The 20,389-nt window shown below is 57.0% G+C and overlaps 3 protein-coding genes across 4 annotated transcripts; 1 reads left to right on the forward strand and 2 right to left on the reverse strand.

The window, feature by feature from the left end:
- Positions 1-13: 13 nt before the first annotated feature.
- LOC108091163 lies at positions 14-14,614 on the reverse strand. Its single transcript, XM_017190203.2, is given in 4 exon segments — positions 14-3,311; positions 4,992-10,617; positions 10,679-12,190; positions 12,193-14,614. Coding segments are annotated over 4 exon segments (11,298 nt in total). The 5' UTR covers positions 13,523-14,614; the 3' UTR covers positions 14-481.
- Positions 14,615-15,050: 436 nt separating this feature from the next.
- On the forward strand, positions 15,051-16,631 carry LOC108091167 (26S proteasome regulatory subunit 6B). 2 transcript variants are annotated; one of them, XM_017190206.2, is made up of 3 exons: positions 15,051-15,198; positions 15,261-15,347; positions 15,414-16,631. In XM_017190206.2, exons 1-3 carry the CDS (start codon positions 15,163-15,165, stop codon positions 16,533-16,535), a joined length of 1,245 nt encoding a protein of 414 aa, XP_017045695.1. In that variant the 5' UTR covers positions 15,051-15,162; the 3' UTR covers positions 16,536-16,631. The 2 variants fall into 2 exon arrangements, with proteins under 2 accessions (XP_017045695.1, XP_017045696.1); XM_017190207.2 differs by having other exon boundaries at positions 15,052-15,198; positions 15,264-15,347.
- Positions 16,632-17,286: 655 nt separating this feature from the next.
- Positions 17,287-20,053, reverse strand: LOC108091164 (signal recognition particle receptor subunit alpha homolog). The gene is made up of 3 exons (XM_017190204.1): positions 19,827-20,053; positions 19,100-19,756; positions 17,287-18,498 (listed from the first exon to the last, which is right to left on the reverse strand). Exons 1-3 carry the CDS (start codon positions 19,941-19,943, stop codon positions 17,410-17,412), a joined length of 1,863 nt encoding a protein of 620 aa, XP_017045693.1. The 5' UTR covers positions 19,944-20,053; the 3' UTR covers positions 17,287-17,409.
- Positions 20,054-20,389: the final 336 nt, after the last annotated feature.

Consider the following 20,389-nt stretch of genomic DNA (forward strand, 5'->3'; position numbering starts at 1 on the left):
CTCAAATTTATATTTGTTGCTTTTTCGCTTTTTTGTTTCGTTTTGTTTATTAATTATAAATACATTTAATAAAAAAAAACCTAAATAATGTAACGCTTAGATGTTTAAAGAAAAGAAAAGTATGTTTGCATATACTCCGCATACGGTTAATGTGGCCAGTGCGCCAGGAGGCCCATCTCCATCTCTGGATCGATCCCCTGTCCAAATCTATATGTATTCTAGCCCACAGATGGGTGAATCCTCCTCCATCCCATCCCATCCTCCTGGCGCCGGCGTTAACGATCAACGATGATGACACAATGGCAGTACGTGTGTGACCGAGATGGCGGCGATGGGTCGTCCGTCGGCTGCCCGCGCCGACTCCGCCTATCGAGGCCTATGGCTATGACTGGTCGGGATCAGGTTGCTTCTGCTCCTGCTCCTGCTCCTTCTGCTCCTCCTGTTCCTATTCCTACTCCTGTTGCTTGTCCTTGTCCAACCACTAGCACTTGCGCTTGGGCGTGCGCCGCTTGACGCCGCAGTTGTCCACCTTCTTGCTGCCCTTGGCGATGGCCAGCAGCTTGACCAGCTTCTTGTGCGAGTCGCCCACGATCCAGCCGTGCTTCTGGTACGGCTCGTTCTCCTCGAAGTGCTTCCCGGGCGACGGGGTGGTCTCCGCCTCCTCGTCCCGCACCGCCTCCGTCAGCCGCTCCCCGCCGCCGTCCCGCTGCTCCCCGCCGCCCCCAGCTCCTCCACCTCCTCCTCCTCCTCCACCTCCACCTCCGGGACGGGATGATGCCGCGTCGGCCGCCTCCTCCTCGCCCTCGTCGTCGTCCAGCCGCCCGAACTCGTCGTCGCTGGAGCTGCTCCAGTAGTACAGCTGCTTCTCGCTGGCCGGTCGCTTCCTCCTCGCCGGCGACTGTCGATTCGCCTGCGATCTCCGCTTGGCCTTCAGATTCTTGTTGCTGCTGCTGCTGTTGTTGTTGTTGTTCGTGTTGTGGGTGGTGTGGGTGTTGTGGGTGTTGGTGGTGGTGGTGGTGGTGGTGTTGGTGGTGCTGCTGGTGGTGGCCACGGAGCTGCTCCTGGGGTGCAGCTGCTGCGAGTTGCTGTGGCGCGCCTTGCTCCGCTCCCTCGGAATCTCCTGCAGATTGGTGGCCACCGCTGGTTGCTCGGACTGTTGCACCGGCTCCAGGGCCCGGCTCCTCGGCTGCTGCCTGGAGCTGCGCGTCCTGGCCGGTGGCTCCACCTCGGCCAGCTCCTCCGCCCGCTCCTCCTGCTCCTCCTCCTGCTGCTTTTGCTGCATCTTCTGCTTTTCGCTCGCGCGCTTCTTGCGATTGTTGTTCGCTTTTGTGGCGGAAGCTCCGCCCTTCGGTGTCGCCTTGGACTTTCCCCTGGCAGGTGGTGGTGGGTCCACCACTTCTGGCGGCGCAGCACTGGCCACAGGAGCAGCAGGAGGTGGAGGTGGAGCTGCAGCAGCCGGCTGATTCCTTTGCCTGGCCCGCGGCTTCGGTGGCTCCACTTCCGCCGGCGGCGGCTGCTGCTTGTTCTTCTCGTTGGCGCGACTCCTCCGCTTGGCAGGAGTGGCCTGCAGCGCGGCCGCCTTCCGAGTGGCCACCACCGGCGGAGCAACTGGCTCCACTGGCTGGGCGGCGCTGGCCGCCTCGCTGGTCTTGCGCTTGCGCCGCTGCTCCTGCTGCTCCTTCTGCGCAATCAGGGCGATGATGTCCTTGGTGGAGAGGAACTCCTCGTACTCGTCGGAGCTCCACGTCTCCACCAGCTTCTTGGGCCGGTTGGTGGCGCAGCGGCGCTTCGACTTGCGCTGCCCCTCGTCGATCAGCTGCTCGATCTCCTCGTGGCTCATGCCCAGCTCCGACTGCAGCTTGCTCAGATCCTTGCGGGGCTTCCGGCCGGATGAGGAGGCGGAGGCGGAGGAGGTGGCTTGGACTTGGGATTGGACTTGGGTTTGCTTGGCCACTGGAACGGTGGCCGCCTTCGACTTGGTCTTCGGTTTCGGTTTCGCCTGGGGTTGCGGTTGCGCCGCCTTGGTTGATTTCTTGGCGGGATTCGCCGTGGAGTTCTTGGTCTTCCTTCCCGGGGGAAGAGCACTGGGTGCCGGCATGGCCGCTGGAGCTGCCGGAGCAGCTGGCGCCGCCATGGGCTCCGCCTGGTGGTGCTGGTGGTGATGATGGTGGTGGTGGTGGTGGTGTTGGTGCTGCTGCTGCTGGTGGTGCTGCTGGTGCAACCAGTTATCCGACGGAGGAGCCTCCATGTCCGACGCCTTGGCCTGTCCGCCGCCACCACCACGCAGCTCGTCGAAGATCTGGTCGAGATTGGCCTGGTTCTTGGGCAGCGCCTTGATCTTGGCCAGACCGGGCACGGCACTGGGACCCGGGAGGAGGGCCGCCGAGGTGGCCACCACCGGGGTGGCCTTGGCGCTGCTCGCGTGCTTGAAGATCCTGCCCATGATCAGGGACTTGTTCTCGAAGGTCTTGGCGGTGGCGCGGCTGGAGCTGCTGCTGCTGCTCCGGCTGCTCCGACGGCTCCTGCTGTTCTCCGCCGACGAGGAGGAGGACGACGACGAGCTGGAGGTGGACACCGCTCGTCCGACTGCCTGCGCCGGCGGCTCTCGTCCGGCAACTGGAGCCGCGACCCGGGCCTCCGGTTCCGCCTCCTGCTCCACGTCGCCGTCGCAGCTCAGCGTTCCGAAGTCGTAGTCATCGCGGTCCGAGTAGCTGGCCGTGGAGACGCTGTTGTTGTCCTGCTCCTGGAGGAGGTTGACGCACGTCTTCGGCTTCTGGAAGGTGATGGGCGCCTTCTCCTCCAGCCCGATGTTCTTGAACGGCCGGTCGGGGATGATGATCCGTCCGGAGGAGGGCGGCAGGGTGGCCGAGCTGGCCACTCCGGCCGCCGCCTTGATCAGCGACGCGTGCATGATCGTCTTCGAGGATGTGGAGCTCTGCTGCTGCTCCAGCGCTCCCGTCGGCGTCACCGTGGGCGTTCCCGTCGGCGTCGGAGTGGGCGTGGCCGTGGGCGTCTGCTGGATGGCCGGCTGCATCGCTGGAACCGCGGATGGAGCCGTGGACGGCGGAGCAGTGGCGGGCAGGTGGGGCAGGAAGTCGCCGCCGGGCTTCTCGCTGCCGAGCGCAATGTCCGCCAGCTCCGTCAGCTTGCAGACGCCGCGTCCGCCGGCCTTGGCCAGCTCCAGCATGTCCAGCTGCAGGTTCACGTTCTCGTAGCCCTTCATCGCGGCCTTCGTCTTGAAGCGGGAGGTCGTCGTCGTCCCCGAGAACTGCGACACCGCCGAGTAACTGGGCGACAGCCGGTTGTGATTCCTGCAATTCAGTTGGAGATTAGTTGGAATGTAGCTAGGAACAAGGTGGGTTCAATTTCTTAAAGAGTAAATATATCTCTATATATATTAATAAGTACGTATTTAATATTTAGTTAGCAAAATGATATGGGAACATACATATAGTGATACATAAAAATTAAAACAAGCTTGGAGATTAGTTATTAGTTAGGAACAAGGTGGGTTCAATTTCTTAAATAAATATATAATAACCTATAGAAATAAATATTAAATACATCTATTATTATTTAATATTTAGTAAACACAATGATAAGAGAACATGTAGTGGTAAATAAAAATTGGAGATTGGAGATTAGTTATTATGTACTTAAGAACAAAGTGGGTTCAAAATATTCTAAAGAAATATATCGTATCTTATAGAAATACATATAAAATATATCCATTAATATTGAATATTTAGTTAGCACAATGATAGGAGAACTTACAATGATAAATAAAAATTGGAGTTTGGAGATTAGCTATTATGTAGTTAAGAACAAGGTGTGTTTAATTTCTTAAAGATTAAATATATCTATTAATATTTAAAAACAAGTTAGCAAAATGATAAGGGAACATATAGTGACAAATAAAAATTGGAGTTTGGAGATTAGGAACAGTAATCAAAGAGGTTATTTATTTACGCAACACTCCTATTTGTATTTCCAATTCCAATTGAAATGTCCAATCTTTATTTCCGCCACTATGTAGGTTTAAAACGTAAGTTTTAACAGTATTGAAAAAACAAAATAAATCTGTCTTGCAGTATTAAAGGACTAGACTCATTATATTATATATGTACAAGATTTATTTCAAATGCTAATTGAATCCCAGCGATATCAGCGATATAAGGTATTACTAGAATCTCTTTAGTTTTGTTGAGTTTTCCATTCAAATCCTCATTTTTATGATAGCTATGAAATTTTAGACCGATCTTTAGATAAATCATTTTCTAAGATATAATTATTGTAACAAATGGAATATTATTATTACATTATTATTAACAACTCCAGAAATTGGAAAAAATGCATGTGATTATATTTTATAGCTGCCATTGGCATGATCGAAATATTATATCTTTATAAAAGTAATGAACACAAAATGTAACACCTAGGAATATTGGGTTTTTACAGAACTCTTGAACTAAGAAATAAATTTCGTTAGAATGGGAAGATGGTACTATATGATATCCCATAGGAAAGATCTTAGAACTTGAACAAAATTAAAAGAAAAACCATCCTAACAAATTTAAAACTAACGAAAGGAAAACTTTTTTGGAACTAAGTTCTAACTGCAAGAGAAGCTTCCTTCCTTGTTAAATTGAAAGCAAGTCGGATTATGTTTGTATCCCCGACGATCCTTCAGTTAATTGATGTTATATAGAAGCAAATTGTTTATAATTTCTTGGGATAATTCTGAAATGGAATTCTTTTAAATTCTGTTCTATTCTAATTAACGTAAAAAAAACCTCTTTTATAATTTCTTGAGATATTTCTGAAGTGGATTTCTATTAAATGGAAAGCAATCTGGATATCTATTTATCCTCGCTTATCCTTTTGTCAAAGAGGTTAAAGGTCAAAGAATCTTCTTCCTATGACTTACAACTCAACTACTTGAGATAACTCCGAGTAATGAATGAACACCTAAAGCATGGAGAGCGACTTACGTGGGCGTGGTGGTGGGCGCCACGGCGGGCGGGTTGCGGAACAGCTGCTGGATGACCGGCTGGTGGCAGACGGCGGGCGCCGGCGCAGGTTGCTGGCCGGGATTGCCGTGGGAATGGGCGTGCTGGTGGTGCTGCTGGTGGTGCGGCTGGTGGCCGTGCGGATGGAGGGCCGGGGCAGGTGGCTCCCCTCGCGGTGGAGGCGAGGGAGAGGGCGATGGCGAGGCCGGCGGGGGAAGGGAGAGCGACGGGGATGCGGGCGGCGGAAGAGACGGAGTGGGCGACGGCGACGCCGGCGGCGGCAGCGAGGAGGAGCGCGACGGCGAAGGAGACGCCGGCGGAGGAGGCGGCTGTTTCCTGCCCGCCGTCACGATCACCGAGGTGGCGGCGGGACCTGCTCCTCCACCTCCTCCTCCTCCGCCGCAGGGAAGCGGACGCGGCGTCTCGGCGCTCTTGAGGATGTTGCAGCACTCGTAGAAGAGCCGCTCGTCGGGATTGAGGTTGAGTCGGGATCCCGTTGGCGCCGAGGGACTGTGCTGGTTGTCATGGAGCCGCAGGCTGGCCTCCGTGATCACGTGGTGCACTTGCTCCTGCTGCTGCTGCTGCTGCAACTGATGGTGGTGCTGCTCCATCAAGAGGTGGCTTCTCTCCTGCTCCTGAATCCTGATCAGCTCGCGCTCTCTTTCCCGTTCTCGATCCCTTTCCCGTTCTCGATCCCTTTCCCTCTCCTGGTGGCCCATCTGCGTGGGAAGCATCAGCACCGAGGCTCTCATTTGCTGTGCAACAGCTGGTGGTGGCTGCTCCACTGGCTCCTCCTGCGCATGGGAATGCTGATGATGCTGGTGGGGATGCTGGTTATGCTGCTCCACCACTGGCTCCGCCTCCGGTTCGCGGACATCCTGCGGACTTGAGGGCGCCGTCTGGGACTGCAGGTACTCCTGGGCGGACAGCCGGGACACGTGGGCCAGGGTCATGTTGTGCTTGGACAGCGAGGTGGCGGTGAAGAAGCTCTTCCCGCACAGCTGGCATCCGTACTTCTCCGCATCCAGTTCGCTGCGCTGCGTCCGCTTCTTGGGTCGCCGGGTGAGGAGCACGCTCCTCCGGCGGCGTCTCCTTCGCCCGCGTCCTCCTCTTCCCAGATCCTGGGAGTAGCTGGTGTAGACGCTCATCTCGTCGTCCAGGTCCATGTCCATCACCTCGGTGTTGGTGTTGTCGTCGCACATGGAGCCGAAGTTGGAGTGCTCGTCATTGAGGTTCGGAGCACTCCGCACACTCATGGAGGTGGGCGGGCGGTAGTACTTGTCCTGGTCGTGGTCCGCGTCCTGGTCGTGCTCCTGGTCCTGGTCCCGGTCGGGATCGCCCGTCTCCCCGTCGAAGGCGTCGTGGGCGAACTCGAAGTCCTCGTTGGTGGTGGCCGACATGATCTTCTCGTTCACGTTCTTCGCGATCTCCGTGAGGTAGTTGTCCTCCTCCTCGGCGTTCTCGTTCGCAGCTGCTCCTCCTCCTCCGCCCGCTCCTCCTGCTGCTGCGGAGGACGGCGCCTTGGGTGGATCCCTGAGCTCCGGCTGCTCCTTGTGGATGTTCTTGTTCAGGCGGGGATCGCGGCTGAAGGTGGCCGCCGCCGGCGGAAGGTTCTGCTCCATCTTCTCCAGCTTCTCCGGCTTTTGCTTCTGCTGATTCTGCTGGTTCTGCTGTTGGATCCCCGGATCCCGGGACACGGCGCTGCTCAGGATGCTGGGACGCAGGATGGAGCCGACAGGTGGTTGGCTGGTGGATCCCGCAGGCTGCGATTCCTTCGCCTCGCGCGCCTCCTTCGCCAGCAGCTGCTTCTCGATCCCGATGGAGAAGGATTCCAGCGAGGATTTCAGCAGGCTGATGTTCTCGTTGGTGGCCTTGCCACCTGCTCCTCCGCCTCCCCCACCTCCTCCTCCGCCCGCCTTACCCCTGCGGTAGTAGCAACTCTGGCGACGCTTCGGTCTGCCGCGCACTGGAGGATTAGGCGGAGGATCCACGTCCGCCTCCTTCTTCGCCAGCTTGGCGGCTCCGGCGGAGGAGGAGGTGCCCAGAGCGGCGTTCCGCTTGGTGCTGGACATCAGGAGCATCCCGGTGAGCAGCAGGTCCTCGCTCTTCTCGTACGCCAGGTTCTCCAGCTTCTTCAGGTTGTCCCGGCGCGCGTTGTCGATCTTGAAGCTCTCCAGGAGCTGGTCCGCCACGATGGCCGCCAGCTCGTTCTTCCGGCGGCGTCGCTGCTTCTTCTTGGCGGGCAGCAGCTCCTCCTCCTGCTGCTCCGGCTGCTTCTTCTGCGCCTCCTCTTCCTTTGGGGTTGGAGCGGGAGTGGGTTCCTCCGGAGGAGCACTGGCGGCCGGAGTCGGCTGCTCCGACTGCGCCAGGCTGTGGAAGCCCGAGGAGGTGTTGTTGTTTAGGTTGCTGCTGTGCTCCTCCAGCAGCGAGCTGCAGTTCGTCTCCGTGGTGGGCGGGGGCGTGGCCATCCGAGGAGTGGCCGGCAGAGCCGGAGCCACCGAGATCACGGATACGGGAACGGGCACGGGAGCGAGAGCTGAATCCTCTGGAGGAGGAGGAGGAGCCTGGCCAACCGGTTCGGGATCGGGTGACTCCGGGGATTCGAGTTCCACAACTGGCGGAGGAGGAGTGACCACGGGTGTGGCCTGTGCAACAATGGGCCTTGGATCACTTGGCGGTGGTGGAGTGACTTCCCGAGGCTTCTTCTCCTTGACGGGATTCCTTTGGATGGGAGCCACCACTGGAAGATGCGCCACTGCAGGAGGAGCTTCCACCGGAGCGGGAACTCCATGAGGATAGGGGAGCATCTCCCCCTTGGCTTCGCCATTCACCGGGAGCGGGATGATGCAGTGCGGCAGGATGGGAGCCACTGGGAGGAGGTTCTCCTCCAGGGAGATCAAAGCGGAGCGGCAGTCGATGGTTCGCGAGCGCATGGAGCGCTTCTTCGGCGCCAGATTCTTGGCGGGAGCAGGAGTAACTGCAGCAGGAGGAGCACCTGCTGGAGGAGGAGCACCTGCTGGAGGAGGAGCAGCCACTGCTGGTGGAGGAGCAGGAGGAGCAGCTGCCCCCACAGCGGGAACAGCATTTGCTGGTTGGGATCTCTCCACTTGTCCAGCTTGGGGCAATCCCGTCGAGGGTTGCAGTGCCAGGAGGCAATTCGTGGTCGTCGGCTTGGCCAGTGCCTCCTCCAGCTTCTCCTTCTCCTTTTTGGCCAGCTCCTTCTCCTCCTCCTCGTCGTCGTCGGGAAGACTCGCCTGGACAGCCAGGATCACCGAGTTGATGGCGTCGTCGATGTGGTTGTTCACCACCTCGTCCATCCGCGGACACGCCTTGGACTGCCCCTTGCCGTGCTCCTTCTTGGAGCCACCGGTTCCCTCCAGCGAGCGCTTCTTCCCACCCGAACTCTTGACGGGATGCAGGGGCGTCACCACTGCCGGAGCGACGGGCACGGAGACCGGCGGAGCTCCTCCCGGGGGCACTACCACGGCGGGATTGCCGGGATTGCGCACCTGCGGGATCTTCAGCAGGTCCAGGTTGGAGTAGTAGTGCGATGGGACCCCTGCGGGCATGGCCAGCTGTCCGGGAGCGGGAGCAGGGGCAGGAGCACCACCTGGATGCTGCGACGGAGGTGGAGGTGGAGGTGGAAGAACTGCAGCTCCCGCTCCCGTTCCGGGTACCAGTTGCATGGACACCATGGAGCCGTGGAGGGGCAGCTCCGGGATGGGCTGCATCCTCATCGGAGGAACCGGCGAGGGTTTCCTGCTCGACTTCTTCGAGAGATCCAGTGGCTCCATGTCCATCTCCAGTGCGATCAGGTTGCGCGCCTCGAAGCCGCAGATCGTCTGCCTCCTGGCGGGCAATCCTCCCGAGCGATGGTGCGGCGGCATCCCCACCAGGCCGGGATCCCCAGTGGCGCCTCCGATCAGGGGCTTCGGGAGCACTCCTCGCTGGCTGGTGAGGTTCAGCGGCTGGTGCTCCATCACGAACATGGCTGGGGGCGCCGGGTTCTGGCCGGGATTCGCCTGCTGCAGCTGCGGCAGGTAGAGAGGCATCTTGGGCAGCATGTTCACGGGAACGGGGACTGGAACTGGCATCCCCGGCATTCCCAGGGGCATTCCCACGGGCAGGGCGAGCGGAACGGGTGCTCCAGCGGAATTGGGAAGCGGGGGAACCAGTGCAGCCAGTGGCGCTTCCAGCGGCGGAGGATACTGCTTGAGGGCGGCCAAGGAGGCGGGTTTCGGTGGAGGCGGAGCGGCCATCTGCTTGGCCGCCGCCTTGGTGGGCGTGCGCCTCGGCGGCGGCGGATGGGTGATGGTCGCCACTGGCGGCGGCTGAGCCAGTGCAGCCACTGGCGGCAGAGGAGCAGCAAGCGATGGAGGAGCCGGAGGAGGTGTCACCACTGGCAACGGAGGAGCGGGCACACAGCTGCTGAAAGCGGGAGGAGCAGGAGGAACCACAGCAGGAGTTGGCATCGAAGTGGCCAGCGGCGGAGGAAGTGCAGCCACTGGAACCGATGGAACCGCTTCTTGGAGCTCCACCGGTGGCTTCCTCGCTGGCATCGATTCCGCCGCGGGAGGCACCTCCAGCGTGGCGTCCACCTTGATGATCCGGCGGGAAACAGCCTTCCGTTTGGGAGTCTTTGGCTGCACGCGCTCCTTCTCCGGAATCTCCGGCGGAACCTCCTTCTCCGCCGGAATGCGCGACGGTGGCAGCGCAGCAGGACTCTCCACTGGCTTCTCGCGCTCCCTTCCCTTCTCCTTGTCCTTTTCCGGCGGCGCAGGAGACGGAGGCACCTGCTCCGTCTTGAGCTTCTCCTCCAGCTTGCCGGTGAGCATGGCGATGCAGTCGCTGATCCGCTTGCTCCGCTTCACTCCCCCCGAGCTGGGAGTCGACGCCAGGCGAGTGCTGGCGGAGAAGGGCGTCGCTGCGGCGGCCGCGACTGGCGGGGATTTGGTGGCCGGTGCAGGTGTGGTGGGCGGCGTGGGCATCAGCTGCTTGCTGGGAGTGGGCGAGGCGGGCTCCGCTTCCTGGACAGCGGACCCGGCGGGCGGAGCAGCTGCATCCGGCTGACTGGGGGGCAGCTCCAGCCGCAGGGAAGGTCTTTCCTCAGCGGGAGATCGTGACTTGGCAGTGACTGTGGATGTGGATGTGGATGAGGGTGCTGCTGGCTTGGCGGCCACCTCCACTTTGGCCGGCAGTGGTTCCTGCTCGACAGTAGCCGGCGGTTCTGGCGGGGATTTCGGTTTGTCCAGCTTGGGTTTCTGCTGCTGCTGCTTCTGTTGTTGTTGCTGCTGCTGCTGCTTCTGCTTGCGGCGACTGCGCTGCTGTTGGTTGGCCGCCGATGAGGAACCGGTGGCCACCACCGAGGAGCGCGAGCGGGAGCGCGTGGTGCGCAGCAGGTGCTGGTTGTAGATCCGCTTGGTGCTGCTGCGCTGCTGCTTCTTGGACTTGGACTTGGCCTTCACCAGCGACTTGGCCAGCGACTTGGCCATCGACTTGGCCTTCGCCTTGTTCTTCGCCTTGCGCTTCGCCTTGTTGTCCACCGGGAAGATCTTCTTGCAGATGCGCTTCGCGGGCAGGTTCTCCAGCATCTTGCGAATGGACTCCGCTGCAAGAAAAGATTATCATTAGGTGATTGGGGTAGGGGTAATCCTCAGGGGTGAACCCACCGTCGCTGGGCCTCTGGCGCGGCGAGTTCTTCAGCTTGGAGGAGCTGGAGCCGCTCTCCTCGCCCTCCGCCTCGCCCTCTCCTTCTCCCTCACCCTCGCCATCGCCGTCGCCGTCGCCCTCGCCCTCGCCCTCCTCCACCTCCAGCTTCTCCTTCTTGCGGGCGGAGAGCTGCTTGAGCGGCTTCTTGGAGAAGGCGCGCCGCTTCTTGGTGCCGCAGTAGTAACGGTACTTGCGCTTCTTGGCCAGCGACCACACGTAGTCGCCGGAGCAGTCCAGCATGTGCCGGTAGAGATCCATGAGGCCGCTGCACTTGCGGCCGCACTTTGTGCAGCTCGATGGAGCGGATGAGGAGCCAGATGCGGATGCGGATGCGGAGGAGGCGGATGCGGAGAGCATGGTGGTCACCGCCGAGGAGGAGGTGCAGGAGGCCGAGTGCGACGACATCGCGGTGGGGGCGGTGGACATCAGGGTGGAGCTGGCGGACGAGGAGCTGGGCGAGCAGGAGGACGACGACGCGGAGGAGGAGGAGGTGATCCCCGCCTGCTGCTGCTCCAGCCCGGAGAGCGTGGACGTGGGCGTGGGCGTGGACACCTCGTACGAAGATCGCGACGAGGCCGACGACCGGGTCTCCTCCTCCGGCGGCACGCGCTCCTGCTCCTGCTTCGGCTGCTGCTGCCCCCCGGATCCAAGTGTGGCCATCTGTGGCCACCGGACGCAGTTGCTCGCGGCGGCGAAGCGACCCAGCGCCCGCTTCGGGATGAAGAGGTGCCGCAGCAGGTTCCCGGCCAGCAGCTCCCGTCCCACCACCTCGTAGTGGGTGGCGTAGATGTGCGAGTGGCGGAACGTCTTGTGCTCCTCCAGCGACTTGCGCTGGTCGAACTTGGCCCCACAGCAGATGCACAGGTAGAGGCGTGGCCTCGCCCACTCGCCGCTCAGCACGACGGCCCTGCGGCTCCTGCTGCTGCTGCTCCTTCCCGGCTCCAGATGATCCCGCTCCCTGTCCAGTTCCCCCTGGTGGTGCTGATCCCGCTGATCCCTCTCCCGGTGGCCGTTCCCGCTGCGCGGCTGCAGCTGGAGCAGCGAGAGAAAGCCCTCGTCGGCGAAGCTCTGCGGGAGGAGATCGTCGCCGGGATGCGTGTCCAGGGCAGCGGGCTCGTCCTCGTCGTTCTCGCACTTGATCACCGCCTGCTCGTTCTGCTCGAGGATGATGTGCGGCAGGAGGCGGTGGTCCAGGATGAGGTCGAGCTGCTCCAGCAGGCGGCGCTGCTCCTGGTTGTGCTCCTCGGCCAGCCGGAGCGAGAGATCGTGCTTCTGGCGCATCGTCAGCTGCGTCCACATGTCCAGCTTGGAGAGATCCCGCAGTCCGAGGGAGCTGGGCTGCTTCAGCTTCTTCACCAGCCGCCCGCCCTCGTTGATCAGGGTGAACTTCTTCACGTAGTCCCACTTCCACTTCCAGCTGTGCTTCGTGTGCGGTCTCCGCCGGAACTTGGCCAGCGGCAGCAGCTCCCCGTTCCCCCGAACTGCTCGGCGGTGAGCAGCGTGGGATAGGAGGCGCCCCCGGCTCCCATCTGGCTGGGTCCGTGCAGCATGATGAGGTCCGGCCTCTGGGAGGCGGATGAGGATGAGGCAGCCGGCGGCGAGGTGAGCAGCCGGCCGTCGAGGTGATTCTGCAGATTGTGCCGCACATTGAAGACCACATCCTGGTAGAACTTGTCGTCGAACGCGGCGGAGCTGGCGGCGCCGGCGAAGGAGCCTGCGGATGAGGACGAGGATGAGGCGCAGGCCAGGCTCGCCGGCAGCCGGAACACCGCATCCGGATTGGCCTGGCTGGAGTCCAGCAGCTGCAGGGCCTGGCTGCCACTCGGATTGGCCAGCTGCTGCTGCGCCTGGAGCTGCTGATGATGCTGCTGGTGCTGCCGCTGAGCCGCCGCCCGGCTGCTGCTCCTCGACTTGCCGCTGGGCGTGGCCAGCGCGGGCGGCGGCTCCTCCTCCTTGCGCTGGCCGCGATTCCGATGGCTGGGCAGCCGGTTCTGGGTGAGTCCGAGGCGGAAGAGCACCGGCTCGTCGGCGCCCATCAGGCCGGGCTTGGAGGCGTGGTCCGCAGCCGGGTGCTGCTGGGGATGCAGCTGGCGCTGGTGGCCCGCCAAGTGGTCGGCGTCCTGGAAGCGCAGACGGCACGGCCGGCAGCCGAAGTACTTGTCCGCATGCTGCTCGGCCAGGTGCTGGAACAGCTGCTCCAGGTGCTTGGCCGGCAGGCAGATCTGCGGCGGAGGCGTCGCCTGGCGGCGGGTGGCCTGCTGGCCACACCACTGGCAACCGGGGAAGCCGCCGGCGGGATGGGAGTTGGAGCTGGTCGAGCGGCCGCTGCAGCGCCGCTCCTGCCGCTCGGTGTGGAACTTGTCCACGTGCTTGGCCTGCAGCTTTCCGGAGGCGAACTTCCTATCACAGTAGAGACACAGGACCTTCGAGTGTCCCGCTCCGCCTGGTCCGGCGGCCTCGTCCCGCTCCCGCTTCCTTTCTCGTTCTCGCTCCCGTTCCCGATCCCGCTCCTCGGTCATCTGGTGCAGCTTCTCCATGAGGCGGGGCAGCCGCTCCAGCGGCAGGCTGCAGATCAGCGAGAGCGGCTCCTGCTCCGCCTCCGGGTCGGGGTCCTCGTGCGGCTGGTCCTCCTGCGCCTCCGCATCCTCCTGCCGTTGCTGCCGCTGCTTCTTGCGGGGATTGGGGGCAGCGGCGGCGGAGGCCAGGGGCGTGGTCGCTGCAGTGGGATTCTTGCCGCTGCCGTTGACCTGCTCCTCCGAGAGCTTGAAGCCACGGCGCAGGCCGAAGCGCGACATGGTCTTCATATGGATGCCACTTGGTCGTCGGGCGGTTCGTTGCTCAAGTAATCTGCTTCGCCACTCCTGCAAGCAGTGCGAGGGGACAATAAATTATTACACCCTGCGCTCTCGCCTGCTTGCTTCCTCCTTCGTTTCCCTTCTTGCTTTTTTTGTTGACAAATAAACCGCAAGAAGAAGCAGCGCAAAAAACAAAAACTACTCACACACACACGCACGCACACCTGCTCAATTGGAAATTATACAATAAACATTTTCGACTCGACTCCTCGGGTTTATCTGTTATCGGTTATTGTTTTGGCATATAGCATAGTTTAGCGTTTAACCACTTTCCACTTGGACTTTTGTGAATTGGATCGGTCTCTCCGTGTTTTTCGCTTCTCATATATTAAGATGTATTGCACTTTTCCGGGTTTCTGGGATGTCGGAGCTACGAGTGTGAATGCGGACCTGCCCAGGAGCGGATCCGGATCGTATCAGGGGATTGCACGCGAATAGTAACCAACGCACGGCATTGCAGTTGCAGTTTTAGTTTCTGTTTCAGTTCTGTTCAGTTTATCGGGTGGCCAGTGTAGTGTATTATTTTTTTCCCTGGCCTTTCCACCCTAACAACTGCGTTAGGAGGTATCTAACGTTTAGCCCAAATCGATGCGTGCGTACGGCGCAGAGGGGGCGGTGGCGGAGGGGCGGGGGGCAGGACAACGATACTTTCTGGTACTCGTACTCGCACTCGCTCTCTTTCTCGTTCCCGTTCTGATACTAACGATGGCCAAACGATTTTTCGGCGGCGGCATTATCAGCCATCTATGTGCTAATATAAACACCAATTCGATTTCACTGTTCTCCAGCTCGTGTGTGTATATATTTGGATCGTTCACACGCACACAACACAGCAGCAGGAGCGCCCGAGTTAAATGTGTGTTTTTTTTTTCTTATGGGAAATCGAAATCGCGTCAAAATGGTCGGGTTTGCCAGTGTGTACACACTTGTCTCGTTGGACCGTCGCGAGGCAAATGCACGAACTATCGATAGTCTATGTTCTAGTCAGTTCTGAATGAATTGTTTCGAAATTTTTTAACACCTTACTAAATAAATTATTACCTCCTAATAATAACGCTACTAAACTAAATGTTTTGGTACAACTATCGATAGATCCGTTTTTACAGTAGAAAACGTCCTCTTGTTTAATATGAAGATTAAAATGTTTCCAGCATTTTTGGGTTGATATTCACGTTTCAATTGAAATAAAAATGTTGAGCTTATCGATAGTTTTTAATGACTTAAAGACAAATAATTCGAAAGTTATATTATATCATGCATTAACATCTGTTTGATACATGCGGGAAAAAAATATTTTACATGAAATGCATACAAGTTTTTTATTTTATTTACTGTTTCTGCTAGCACAAAACAACATGTAAGAACTTGCGCTTTGCAGTACCAGATCCTCAGATTTTTATTTTCGATTGGTAAACGAACGAAACAGTTCATGCATCGATAGGGAACTCGCCAACTATCGATTGTAGGTAGCCCAAACAGAGTTGCCACCCGCCGCAGAGCTGGCTTGTTTTTGACGAGTCATTTTCTCGTCTCGCAAAGAACCAACAAACTTAAACTGAAACTCACTGCTAGCCGGAAAGAAAGAAACAATGCCGTACAATATGGACGTACTGATGCCGGAGAAGGTTTGTAGATGGGGCTCCAGAGCCTGATCCCCGTAATAACAGATGTATCTCCCTTTTGCCAGCAGGACGAGCTCTCTGACTTGAAGCCGAAAGATGCACACAGTTCCCTTGACGAGCTGGACATCGACGATCTGTACGTGCGCTACAAGGTGAGGAAAGCGTTGTGGCGCAGCTAGTTCTTCGTGCTAGCCAAACTAACCCCTTCGGTCCCGTAGAAACTGCAAAAGACCCTGGAGTTCATTGAGGTCCAGGAGGAGTACATCAAAGATGAGCAGCGCAACCTGAAGAAGGAGTACCTCCACGCTCAGGAGGAGGTCAAACGCATCCAGTCCGTGCCGCTGGTGATCGGCCAGTTCCTGGAGGCCGTCGACCAGAACACAGGCATCGTGGGCTCCACCACCGGCTCCAACTACTACGTCCGCATCCTGTCCACGATCGATCGCGAGCTGCTGAAGCCCTCCGCCTCGGTGGCCTTGCACAAGCACAGCAACGCCCTGGTGGACGTGCTGCCGCCAGAGGCGGACAGCTCCATCTCAATGCTGCAGCCGGACGAGAAGCCAGACGTGAGTTACGCAGATATCGGCGGCATGGACATGCAAAAGCAGGAGATCCGCGAGGCGGTCGAGCTGCCACTGACCCACTTCGAGCTGTACAAGCAGATCGGCATTGATCCGCCGCGCGGAGTGCTGATGTATGGTCCGCCTGGATGCGGCAAGACGATGCTGGCCAAGGCGGTGGCCCACCACACGACGGCCTCGTTCATCCGCGTGGTCGGATCGGAGTTCGTGCAGAAGTACCTCGGCGAGGGGCCGCGCATGGTGCGCGACGTGTTCCGCCTGGCCAAGGAGAACGCGCCGGCCATCATCTTCATCGACGAGATCGACGCCATCGCCACCAAGCGATTCGATGCCCAGACGGGCGCCGATCGCGAGGTGCAGCGTATCCTGCTCGAGCTGCTCAACCAGATGGACGGCTTCGATCAGACCACCAACGTCAAGGTGATCATGGCCACCAACAGGGCGGACACACTGGATCCCGCCTTGCTGCGTCCGGGACGTCTGGACCGTAAAATCGAGTTCCCGCTGCCCGACCGCCGACAGAAGCGACTCGTCTTCTCCACGATCACCTCGAAGATGAACCTCAGCGAGGACGTCGACCTCGAGGAGTTCGTGGCGCGGCCGGACAAGATCTCCGGCGCCGACATCAACGCCATCTGCCAGGAAGCGGGCATGCACGCGGTGCGCGAGAACCGCTACATCGTCCTCGCCAAGGACTTCGAGAAGGGCTACAAGAACAACATCAAGAAGGACGAGCAGGAGCACGAGTTCTACAAATAGGCTTACTACCACATTTCCCACCCACTGTCCCTTTACGCTAAACTATCGTTTGTACCCCTAAAGTTATATCATTAATAAAAACAAATCGTATTTGAATTTTCGAAGGGATTCTTGATTAATGGTTTAATGAGGGGAACCCAAAAATTCCAACCACAAATATTTAGAAAATCTACTGTCTGTTAGGACATTTTCTTTGACTTTTTTTTGCACCAAAAAGTATTTGCTTTGTTCTGTAATATGTATATGATTTAACTTAATTCATTTACTTTTATTGCTTCTGTATAACAACAAATTCAGAGTGTTAAGCTCCTTAAATGTTTACAAATCGAACAGATAAAAATCATATATTCATGCAGTTATAAAAAATGGCAATGCTAACGAACTTCTTTGACCAAATTCCTCCATATATACGCTATATAGCTACGTGTTATTTGTATATTGGTAAAAAGTCAGCTTAGGATTTATGTGTATATGTAAGTCGTTCTAAATTCTGCTAAATATTTAAGTACGGCCTTTCAGTGTAATTGTTTATTTTGCTGTATACGAAAGTATTTTTGTTTAAACTAAAACAGCGAAAGAAAGATAACTGATACAAGAATTGTAAATACAGATATCATAAAAAAACATCTTTAATTTTTACAAAGGGGTTGAACACATATCTTTTTAAAAGTGATTCGAATGCCAGAATGAAATCCTCAACAAATGCGGATAGCTATGCCATTCCATCCCATCCAGAAGCAAACCAACGCACTTACTCAACAACAAAAGAGACAAAGCACTGTATTTGATTGGTCAAAAGGAGACTTAAACAAAGAGGAGCATTGGAAAGAGGACGGGGAGCTGGGCAGCTGGGCAGCTGGACGCCTGGAACGAGCTACTTCATCAGCGAGTTGACCACCGCATTAACGTTGATCGCCTTGAGGTCGGCGTACGTCTGTCCGGTGCCGACGAACACGATCGGCTGGCCGGTGATGTAGGTCATGGAGATGGCGGCGCCCACCTTGTCGTCGATGGTGTCGAACTTGGTCAGCACGATGCCGTCGATGATGTGCGGGTTCTCGTTGGAGGAGTAGTCGGCCAGCGACTGGTTGAACTTGACCAGCTGGTCGACGGCCTCGTTGCCCACCAGCGCCTCGCCGACGAAGAGCACCAGGTCGGGATTGTTCACCTTGATCAGCTTGGAGAGCGAGCGCATCAGCGGCTCGTTGTCCTGCATCCGTCCGGCGGTGTCCACCAGCACCACGTCGACGCGTGTGTCGTGGGCGAACTTGATGGCCTCCATGGCGATGCCGGCGGCGTCCTTGCCGTAGCCCTTCTCGTACAGCTGCACCATGGTGCGGCCGTCGTGCTTGGCCGCCGGATGCAGTGCGTTCAGGTGGCGGGTGTGCGTGCGCAGCTGCTCGACGGCGCCGGCGCGGAAAGTGTCGCAGGCGGCGATCAGAACGTTGAAGTCGTTCTCGATCAGCCAGAAGCAGATCTTGGCCAGGTTCGTGGACTTGCCCACGCCATTTACGCCGCAGAAGATGATCGTGTACGGTCGGCCGCTCCTCTTCGACTCGAGGGCGTCGCGGATGATGTCGATGCGCCGCTTGGGGGAGAGGATCCTCACCAGCGACTGGGTGAGCGCCTCCTTCACCTGGCTGGCGATGCTGTCGAAGGTGCCCATCTGCTTGCCGTCCAGGCTGGTGGCCACCGAGTCGCACAGCTTGGCCGCGATCTCCGTGGCCACGTTCTTCGATATCAGGTGGTCGCGCATCTTCTCCAGCGCCGGCTGCAGGTCGGCCAGCGACATGGTCTTGGCGCCCACAATGCCCTTGAAGTAGGACAGCAGGCCGCCGCTCTTCTTGCTCTTCCGCGACTGCAGCTGCTCCTCCTCCTCCTCGGACGACTCCTGCTCGTCCTCAGCCTCGTCCTCGCTCTCCACGTCCAAGTCGCGGATCACGCCCTGCATCGTGCCCACCAACTGATGGAAAATATACGAGAAAATATGCGATCAGAAGTGTATAAAGGTGTAAGCAAGCTTCTTGAATGAAGAGCAATGCATAAAGCTAGAAATCCTATATTCTGGTCGCTATTTGTGTTTTATCTTTTCCTAAAATCCCTTGGCCTGACCGTTCTAAAAAATCCCTAACAAATTTAAAACTTTTATTCAGAAGAGCTCAAACAACATTAAAAAGTGAAAGTTGTTTGTGAAGCTAAAAAGAAAGTGCATTTATATAAAAATGTTTCAAACTAAATAAATAAAACAAATAAAAACAAAAAAAATAGAATGATGTTCATAAAAGTAAAATTCACAAATTATGTCTAATGTAAATAAGGCAACATCATAGAAATGCGAATATAATCATTTTTGCTATCTAGTTTGTTAATTCAAAAGGGGTTACTGAGAAAGCAGGGCTAGTAAAACATCTCGGTGCTTAAAGCCTATTGAAAATAACTGAAAAACCGATTGAAAATAACCACAACTGTGTCCCTCTTATTGGCACAAGGTTTTCACTATAGGATTTCATGATATGTCGCGCACAAATAGACTTCCTGAACCAAACTTTCCCAGCTTCGCTTACCTCGCTGTTGATGTTCTGGTACTGCACATCCTCGGGCGCATCCTTGGAGCGATCCAGCATGACGGCGTCCTTGGAGTTACCGCCCAGGTCCCAGACGCGCGGCTTCTTGCCGGCCTTCTCGGAGGCAGTGCTCTTGCTGGGCTTGGAGTCGCCCGGCGAGGTCTTCTTGGTGGGCGTTAGCTTCTCGCGCAGCTTGCGCCTGTTCTCCCTGATGATATCGTCCATGGAAGCTGGCGGCGACGGCGTTTGTTGCGCCTTGGACGGCGGCGGGCTCTCCTGGATGTTCACCCGCTTCTCAACCGGCTTCTTGTCGTCCTGGATCATCGAGGCGACGGTTTTCTTCGACTTCTGCGACTCGTTGTAGGAGCGCATGGCCTTTGGAGCCTTCACCTGCTTGGCGGACGCCTCCTCGGCTGCGCTGAGCACGCGGCGATACTCGCGGTCGAAGTCGTAGTCGCCACCCAGACGCTCCGTGGCCGGGATGTCGCCGTACTTCTCCTTGAAGGCCAACTGCATGTCCGCCAAAAAGGAGTCCAGGTAGTTCAACTTGATCACCTTCTGGAAGATGGCCGCGTAGACCAGGTCCAGTTCGTTGTCCAGCTTGAACTGCACGGCCAGGTTGTCCTCCTCGAAGTACTTGGCCTCTGTGTTCCGCTCCTGGGGCGAGAAGAGATTCATTCATTCAATCGTACGTCCACAATCCACATCGACATCCGCATCCACTCACCTCCAGGATGACGCCACGTATCAGGCTGTTTATGCAGGAGGCGAAGCTGCTCCCGGACGCGTTCGAGTGCCACAGCACCACGCCGCCCTTGGTGAATATCACCACAAAGTCCAACATTTTACCTACGGATCCGTCAGTTCAGCGACGCGACAAAGTTTACACGCTCTAGCATTGCATTTGCATCAGTTTGACAGCAGCGTTCCGTTCCACGTCACTTGGCTGCCTAGGGATGGGAGATGGGAGGCGAGAAGCATCCGATGGTTGCGCGATACTATCGGTGCCGCCACCGTCGCTACTTTCACTTTTGCCAGATGACCTTTTAAATTGTTGCCCGCGAATATTTTAGATGAATGAACTGTATTGTTTCGACAAATAAATAAATTAAAATATAAATATAACATGTAACTGAATAAGAGAGCGTGTTGAGAATCCTTTCGATCCAGTTTTCAATAAATTGGTGTTTCTCATATCCCTTTAGTACGAATGGTTCGGAATTTTAAATTTAAGACCATTAAAAATTAAATTTGTATTACAAAAATAACTTGGATCGTTTATCAAAATGT

The sequence above is a fragment of the Drosophila ficusphila genome, unplaced genomic scaffold, assembly GCF_018152265.1.
Source record: "Drosophila ficusphila isolate 14025-0441.05 unplaced genomic scaffold, ASM1815226v1 contig_198, whole genome shotgun sequence".
Taxonomy (NCBI): Eukaryota; Metazoa; Arthropoda; class Insecta; order Diptera; family Drosophilidae; genus Drosophila; species Drosophila ficusphila.